At 46.4% G+C, this 8,158-nt stretch overlaps 1 protein-coding gene across 1 annotated transcript in view; it reads left to right on the top strand.

Moving 5' to 3' along the window:
• The first annotated feature begins 3,443 nt into the window (after positions 1–3,443).
• The window catches only part of CHPT1 (choline phosphotransferase 1), a 40,234-nt gene continuing 35,519 nt past the window's right edge, over positions 3,444–8,158 (top strand). Inside the window, exons 1-2 of the mRNA XM_025198916.1 lie at positions 3,444–3,731; positions 4,018–4,206. Coding sequence (XP_025054701.1) covers positions 3,444–3,731; positions 4,018–4,206 — 477 coding nt within the window. The remainder of the gene's footprint in view (positions 3,732–4,017; positions 4,207–8,158) is intronic.

Raw genomic sequence — 8,158 nt, 5'->3', positions numbered from 1 at the left:
GAGGGTCCAGAGAAGGGCCACTCGTATGGTTAAGGGCTTGCAGGCCAAGCCCTATGAGGAGAGACTAGGGCACCTGGACCTCTTCAGCCTCCACAAGAAAAGGTTGAGAGGTGGCCTTGTGGCTGCCTATAAGTTCATCATGGGGGCACAGAAGGGAATTGGTGAGGCTTTACTCACCAAGGCGCCCCTGGGGGTTACAAGAAATAATGGCCATAAGCTAGCAGAGAGCAGATTTAGACTAGACATTAGGAAGAACTTCTTCACAGTTAGAGTGGCCAAAGTCTGGAATGGGCTCCCAAGGGAGGTGGTGCTCTCCCCTACCCTAGGGGTCTTCAAGAGGAGGTTAGATAGGCATCTAGCTGGGGTCATCTAAACCCAGCACACTTTCCTGCCTGTGCAGGGGGTCGGACTCGATGATCTATTGAGGTCCCTTCCAACCCTAACATCTATGAATCTATGAATCTATAAATAGCAGAACTATTTAAATAAACTTTAAATTAATACTTTTCTCCTCGTAATTTCTTGCTAATCCAAGTCTACCTTGGTCTCCTATTTTAGGGCTTGTACGCAGAGAATAATAGGGTGCTCAGTAAAATAGGGTGGAAGTTAGAGTTCATTACGTCTGGTACTCTTAGTAGGGTATCCAGGGGTCAAAAAAACTCTCTGCACTGCTCCCGTGTATTGCAATAAACAATTGAACATGCAGTATGTGGCACCACAGACATGCATACCAGCCTCTGGCTTCTTCATTATTGCATCCAGGAAGAGCACAGACCAACTGCAGATGCTTCCTGAGCGTGACAAAGGGTAGTTGTACCCAAAAGCTTGCAAAGAAGAATTTTTCCAACTATTTGAGTTGGTCTAATAAAAGATGCATGATTTAACTGTATACTTCAGTGGAATATGTACAATAGCCGTTTTCCTAACTTTTGTGAGTTTAAGTGCTTTGCTTCAAGACATCACTTCTGGAAGTGAGATCATGTGAGAATCTCAACTTTTTTGCAAAGTAAATTTCTAGCTGTCACTTTCAGAGAAATCTTGAAAGCATGAACTCTAAAGGTTAAAAAAATAGAAGGCAAGTAAAAAAACCCCACTAAATGTATTGTTATTGTCTGATGGTTTTTAAGCCAATGTCATAATTTTTGTTGAAGCCTAATTCAGGATTAACAACACTGCCATAGCCAGAGAGAGAGAAAGAGAATGCTACCCCTGGGCTCCAAAGTGCAATGCCTTTGTGTGCAATGCCTTTGTGTACACAGTTCAATACTGTACTGGATTTTTTCCCTGCTATGTTGATTGTACATGCCATTCTGATTTGTTCCCCACTGTCACTCCAAGGTCTTCTGAATTCTGCTGTTTTCCTGTGTTTTCATTTCAATTCGCTTTAGAGTGTTTTCTTCCCAGAAGCACTGGATTGCATCTCCCCTATCCCCAATTGTATCTCCTCCTGTATCTAGTCCCTTTAGATTCGTTTGTATAACATTTTTGTCATCAGTGGTATCTGTATCTCCTCTCAAGATAGTACCAGCATTAGCTGCATATTTCATTAGCATTCTGTTTACTTCCTAGTGTAGATCACTGGGTAAGTCTATTAAATTATGCTATCTTGAACAGCAAACCTTGTAGCATCTGACTAGACAGCTGTTCCTAAATCAAAACATTGGTGTTTATCTTCCATTATCCTCTGTTTACAGTCTTTCAGCCAGCTTTTAATCTACTTGAAGTTCGTTTCTTATCCAGTATAATCCTAACATTGTACTGCAAGTAAATTTCAGTTAATTTTGAATCTGAAGGCTTGTCTATACAGGCAAGATAGTGCTCAGTACACTAGTGTGTGATTGTATAGTGCTCTGATTATTCCACATTGGGATGTCCACACATGCATTAATGCACTTTAGTTAATGTGCATTGAATCTAGTACCTCCAGACATTTCTACATGTGCTCTGGGTGTAGGGGGGTGCTTTAATTAGAGCAGCTCTTGGATACGTCTTGTATATCAGCATCCCCACACTTCAAAATCGTGGCGGGGGCTCCTTATCTAAAGTTCATCAAATAAGCTTTACTTAAAGAGCCCCTGCCACCATTCTGAAACACGAGGACACTGATACATGAGACACGGAGGCTGGCTGGAGTGTGGTAATTACCATGCTCCAGCAGACTTGATTAATCCAGTCTGCTCTGGGGCACTGTATTTTAGCATGCATTCAGTGTCCACTTTTACCACTCAAGTAAACTTCTTTACACTCAAAGGCCACATCCAGATGTGTAGACGTTGGGTTCCCTGGGGACAACTAACAGTGGTGCACTTTTTGCCACCGCTAGTTGTCCTCAGGGAATGCCTGTGCTGTATGTACTCTAGTGTGCTGCAAGTTACCCCAAGTGGGGTAGGAAAGGGGAGCGCTGGCCCCAGCAGCCTTGCCTGGAGTTCTAGGGGCCTCCTGGAGCTGCAGCCGCATCACTCCTGCTGTGTGGAGCCTGGCCAACAATGGAGCGCGGCCCTGGCTGGCCAGGCTCCGGCTTTGGGCAGCACCTGCTGAAGTGTATAAGTTCTTGGAAAAATAGGGTGCTCAGTAAAATAGGGTGGAAGTTAAAGTGCACAACTTATAGTACTCTTAGTATACTTTAGCCACATCCAAAAAAGTGAGGCCATGAAGTATGAGGTATTGCATACACTTATACATGAAGTGTGTAAGTTCAGTAATATCTTTGGTTCTGTACTCCGAGTTGTAATCTTGCTCTTGTAGATACAGGTTTCCCTCGCCAACCACAATTTTGCCAACCAAGGTTTTGAGAATCCACACTTAATATTCTATATACCATTTTTGCTACCATGGTATAGAGTTTTGAGTGACCACGGTTTTCTGTGGCCACGCATCAGCCTGCTACCTGTCATTTCAAATCATCTGCACTCTTGCTAGCCACCCGTGGTGCTCCCATCTCCTTACGCACACTCTATCTAATGTTGTGCTTCACACCGTTAACATCCAGTCACAGGTGCTCCACATTTTTCTCCCAATTTCTTTGTGATTTTTGCATTTTGTCCTTAATCACGGCCTCAAAGAGAGTGAGTGGTGAAGGTGAGCAATTTGTAAAGAGGGCAAGGAAAGTGATGTCCTTGGAAACAAAATTGGAGTTGTTGGATTATCTAGCACATGGAGAGAGTATGGCGAAAGTAGGAAGGCATTTTGGTGTGAATGAATCCACTGTGAGAGCCATTAAGAAAAGTGGGGCTACTATTAGGTCTAGTGTTGCAAGTGGTACACTGGGAAGTGCTAAAGTTACCTTTATGCCATGCAATCATAGCTTAGAAAAAATGGAAAAAGCACTTAGCATCTGGATTTAAGACCAGACACAGAAGAAAGTGCCTTTGAGCAGTCAAGTGATATGTTAGAATGTAAAGCGAATTTACAACCGCATCATCCAGACCTCGGGGGATGAAGGCATGAATGAACGCACAAGTTTTCAAGTCAGCAAGGGGTGGTTCGAAAACTTTAAGACGACACATGGACTTCACAACATGAAGATTATGGGGGAATCAGCTTCAGCAAACCACGTAGCCACTGCCCAGTACCTGCCTGAGCTGAAGAAGCTGATTGAGGAAAAGGGTTATAAGCCAGAGCAGGTCTTTAATGCCAATGAAGATGACTTTGTTCTGGAAAAGAATGCCTTCCTGAATCTTCCTATCGAAGGAAGAGAGGTCTACTCTGGGCTTCAAGGCAGCAAAGGACAGGTTAACTCTTCTTCTGTGCTCCAATGCTTCGGGTGACTTTATGGTAAGGCCGATGCTCCCCTGCAAATCACAGAACCCACATGCTCTCAAGAAGAAGAACAAGAACCACCTGCCCATCTTTTGGAAGTCCAACCACAAGGTATGGGTTACTGCCATTGTATTTATGGACTGATTTAATAACTGGTTTGTCTGTGAAGTGGAGCGGTACCCTACAATAGAGGCTGATGTACACCATATTATGGAGCTTGTGTGAGACGTGGGAGATGAGGGGTTTGAAGAGCTACAGGTCAGTGTGGTGGAGGAGCTCAAGTCCCATGTGGAAGAACTGACTGAAGAGGGCCTGGATGAGATTGTCAAATCTGCCTTGAGTGATGAAAAAGACGATGAGGATGAAGAGGTAGTGGTACAGTCACAGCTAAATCTTGCCAACCTTAACAAGATCATTCTAGCAGCCAAGACTCTCTCAGACCTGCTGGTTGAGATGGACCCCTTCATGGAAAGAAGCTTGAAGTTTAAGTGAGGGCTGGAAGACCTCATGAAACCATACAAGGAGGTCCATCCAGAAAGATCTTTGAAAGAAAATGAAGCAGCCATTCATCATTAGTTTCTTTAAAAGTCCCACTACTCAACAGTGAACCTTGTTTTAACCTGTTAAAGGTAAATAAAAATAATGTTTATACACTGTATGTTCCTTTATTATTCATATTCAAGTCCCTAACCCCATTTTTCCAATAAAAAAGTTTGGGTGACAGTGATCATCGCCTGCTGGAATTTACTATCCAGTGCAGGGTGGTGAAAGCAAGCAGCAAGGCAGAGGTCCTCGACTTCAGGAGGGGAAACTTCTGTAAGCTAAGAAGGTTAGTAGGAGAGGCATTGGGGTCCTGGAGCTTCAATGAGATGGGAGTCCAAGACGGGTGGTTGTTTTTCAAGGAGATGATCCTCCGAGCTCAAAGGGAGTCAATCCCAATGCACATCAAGGGGAACAGGAGTGCTAAGAAGCCCCCATGGCTCGGCAAAGGCATCCAGGGATGCCTGGGGGCAAAAAAGGAGGCATACAAACAGTGGAAGAAAGGGGCTATCACCAAGGAGGATTACACCTCCGTTGCTCGGGACTGCAGGAAGGCTGTTAGGAAGGCCAAGGCAGAGATGGAGCTAGGGCTACCAACCAGAATTAAGGATAATAAAAAGTCCTTTTTCAAATACATAGGAAGTAAGAAGGCACCAGGTAACGTGGGGCCCCTACAGGATAGGCTTGGCAATCTGGTGACTGCGGCAAATGAAAAAACTGACCTCTTTAATGAATTATTTGCCTCCTGAAAAGGGACCAGGACATCTCCCCCACTAGAACTGCGGATGGACCCAGGGGAGGCTCTGCCATGCCTATGGTCAAGAACGACCTAGTTAGGGAACTTTTGGAGAGGCTAGATGTGTTTAAATCAGTAGGTCCAGATGCTCTTCACCCAAGGGTGCTGAGGGAATTGGTGGGGGTCATAGCATGGCCCCTGGCACGGCTCTATGAGTGCTCATGGGGCACTGGCCAGGTTCCAGAGGATTGCAAAAGGGCCAATGTGGTCCCCATTTACAAGAAGGGGAGAAAGGAGGACCCCGGCAATTATAGGCCAGTCAGTCTTACCTCAGTCCTTGGGAAGATCTTTGAGAAAATTATCAAGGAGCACATCTGCAAGGGCCCAGTAGGGGAGGAAATGCTCAGGGGCAACCAGCACGGGTTCATTGAGGGCAGGTCCTGCCTGACTAACCTGGTTTCTTTTTATGATCAGGTCACAAAGTCCCTGGATGAGGCTGTTGGGGTGGATGTCATCTTCCTGGACTTTAAGAAGGCCTTTGACATGGCTTCCCACCACATTCTCTTAAAAACAACTAGGTGACTGCGGCATTGATGCCTACACAGTCAGATGAGTGGCAAATTGGCTAGATGGTCACACCCAGAGAGTGGTAGTGGATGGGTCGTTTTCGACCTGGAGGGATGTGGGCAGTGGAGTCCCTCAGGGCTCGGTCCTGGGGCCTGTACTGTTTAACATCTTTATCAGCGATCTGGATGTGGAATGCACGCTGTTCAAATTCACTGATGACACTAAGTTGTGGGGCGAGGTGGGCATACTGGAGGGGAGGGACAGAATCCAGCTAGATCTAGACAAATTACAGAGGTGGGAGGATGAGAATAGGATGGAATTCAATGCAGACATGTGCAAGGTACTACATCTAGGGAGAAGGAACCAGCACCACACCTACAGGCTGGGGAACACCCTTCTTGTCAACACGGTGGCAGAAAGGGATCTTGGAGTCATTGTTGACTCCAAGATGAACATTAGCCGCCAGTGTGAGGAAGCGGTCAGTAAGGCTACCCGCACCTTGTTGTGCATCTACAGATGCATCACAAGCAGGTCCAGGGAGGTGATCCTTCCCCTCTATTTGGCATTGGTTAGTCCACAGTTGGAATACTGCATCCAGTTCTGGGCACTGCACTTCAAGAGATGTGGCTAGCATTCAGAGGGTCCAGAGGAGGGCCACTCACATGGTCAAAGGGCAGCAGGGCAGGCCCTACAAAGAGAGGCTAAAGGGCCTGAACCTATTCAGCCTACACAAGAGAAGGCTGAGAGGGGATCTGGTGGCTGTTTACAAACTCATCGGGGGGACCAGTGGGAATTGGGGGAGGCTCTGTTCCACCAGGCACCACCTGGGGTTACTAGGAATAATGGCCACAAATTGTTAGAGAGAAGGTTCAGGCTGTACATCAGGAGACATTACTTTACAGCTAGACCTGCCAGGCTCTGAAATGGGCTCCCAAGGGAGGTGGTGCTCTCTCCTACCTTGGGGGTCTTAAAGAGGAGGCTGGACAGATATTTGGCTGGGGTGATGTGACCCCGGCACCTCTTCCTGCCCGGGGCAGGGGGTTGGACCTGGTAATTTGTTTAGGTCCCTTCCAACCCTAAGCACTATAACAATATGACTATGACACTATAAGCCTTTTGTCTTACCAAGCATGGTTTTGCCAACCACAAGAACTTTCAGGAACCTAACTCCCATGGTTGGCGAGGGAAACCTGTATGTAATGTGAACCTCATCACCAGAAGCAAACTTGCTGTGACCCAAAACACACCAAATGGATCTAGACCATGCCATGGCAAGAAATGTAAAATCTGCCAACTTATCTCCACCACTCCCACAATAACCACACCCCACAACAGAACCATCAACATTCCTGGATCCTACACCTGCACCTCCAGAAATATATCTTATCCTCCAGTAATATATCTTATCCAGTGCACCAAATGCCTTGATGAAAAATATGTAGGAGAAACTAAACAACAACTCTGGGGACTTGGGGGTCATGACTGACCACAAGATGAACATGAGCCTTCAATGTGATGCTGCAACTAGTAAAGCGAGCAAAATGCTGGCTTGCATCCATAGATGCTTCTCGAGCAAATCTCAGGATGTCATTCTCCCCTTGCACTCGGCCTTGGTGAGGCTGTAGCTGGAGTACTGCATCCAGTTTTGGGCTCCAGAATTCAAAAAGGATGTGGAGAAGCTTGAGAGAGTGCAGAGGAGAGCCATGTGCATGATCAGAGGTCAGGAAAACAGACCTTATGATGAGAGGCTGAGAGCCATGGGACTCTTCAGCATGGAAAAGTGCAGGCTCAGGGGTGATCTGGTGGCCACCTATAAGTTTATCAGGGTGTTCACCAGGATCTGGGGGAACGTCTGTTCACCAGAGCGCCCTAAGGGATGACAAGATCAAACGGTCACAAACTCCTCCGCGACCAATTCAGGCTGGACATAAGGAAAAACTTCTTTACTGTCCGAGCCCCCAAGGTTTGGAATAGACTGCTGCCAGAGGTGGTTCAAGCACCCACTTTGAATGTCTTTAAGACACATTTGGATGTTCATCTTGCTGGGATCCTATAATCCCCACTGACTTCCTGCCCCTGGGGCAGGGGGCTAGACTTGATGATCTTCCGCGGTCCCTTCCAGCCCAAATGTCTATGAAATCTATGAACTGCGCACCAGAATGAATGCACAGCAAAAAATTATCAAAGACCAGTATAACCAATTACCTGTGGGGGCACATTTCTCACAAGAAAACCACTCTCTCCTCAATCTCTCAGTTCTAATCCTCAAAGGGAATTTAAAAAACACCTTTCACAGACGAGCCTACAAACTTCACTTCATCAACCTACTGGATACAAAATATCATGGACAAACATAGAATTTGGATTCATGACACATTAAAACCTACCTAATATCTGTCTCCCCAAGTACCTCTCTACTATTTACTAGCTCAGAGGTTGTCAACCGGGAGTACACGTACCCCTGTGGGTACTTTGAAAGGTCCCAGGGTGTACACAGGGGTGGGCAGGGAAGGAGCGCTGCCACCCCGTGCCACTGCCTCACAGGGTCAGGGCAGG

The sequence above is a fragment of the Alligator sinensis genome, unplaced genomic scaffold, assembly GCF_000455745.1.
Source record: "Alligator sinensis unplaced genomic scaffold, ASM45574v1 scaffold74_2, whole genome shotgun sequence".
NCBI lineage: Eukaryota > Metazoa > Chordata > Crocodylia > Alligatoridae > Alligator > Alligator sinensis.
Note: the sequence above shows the minus strand (reverse complement) of the source record. Positions and strands in the feature narration are given on the sequence as shown.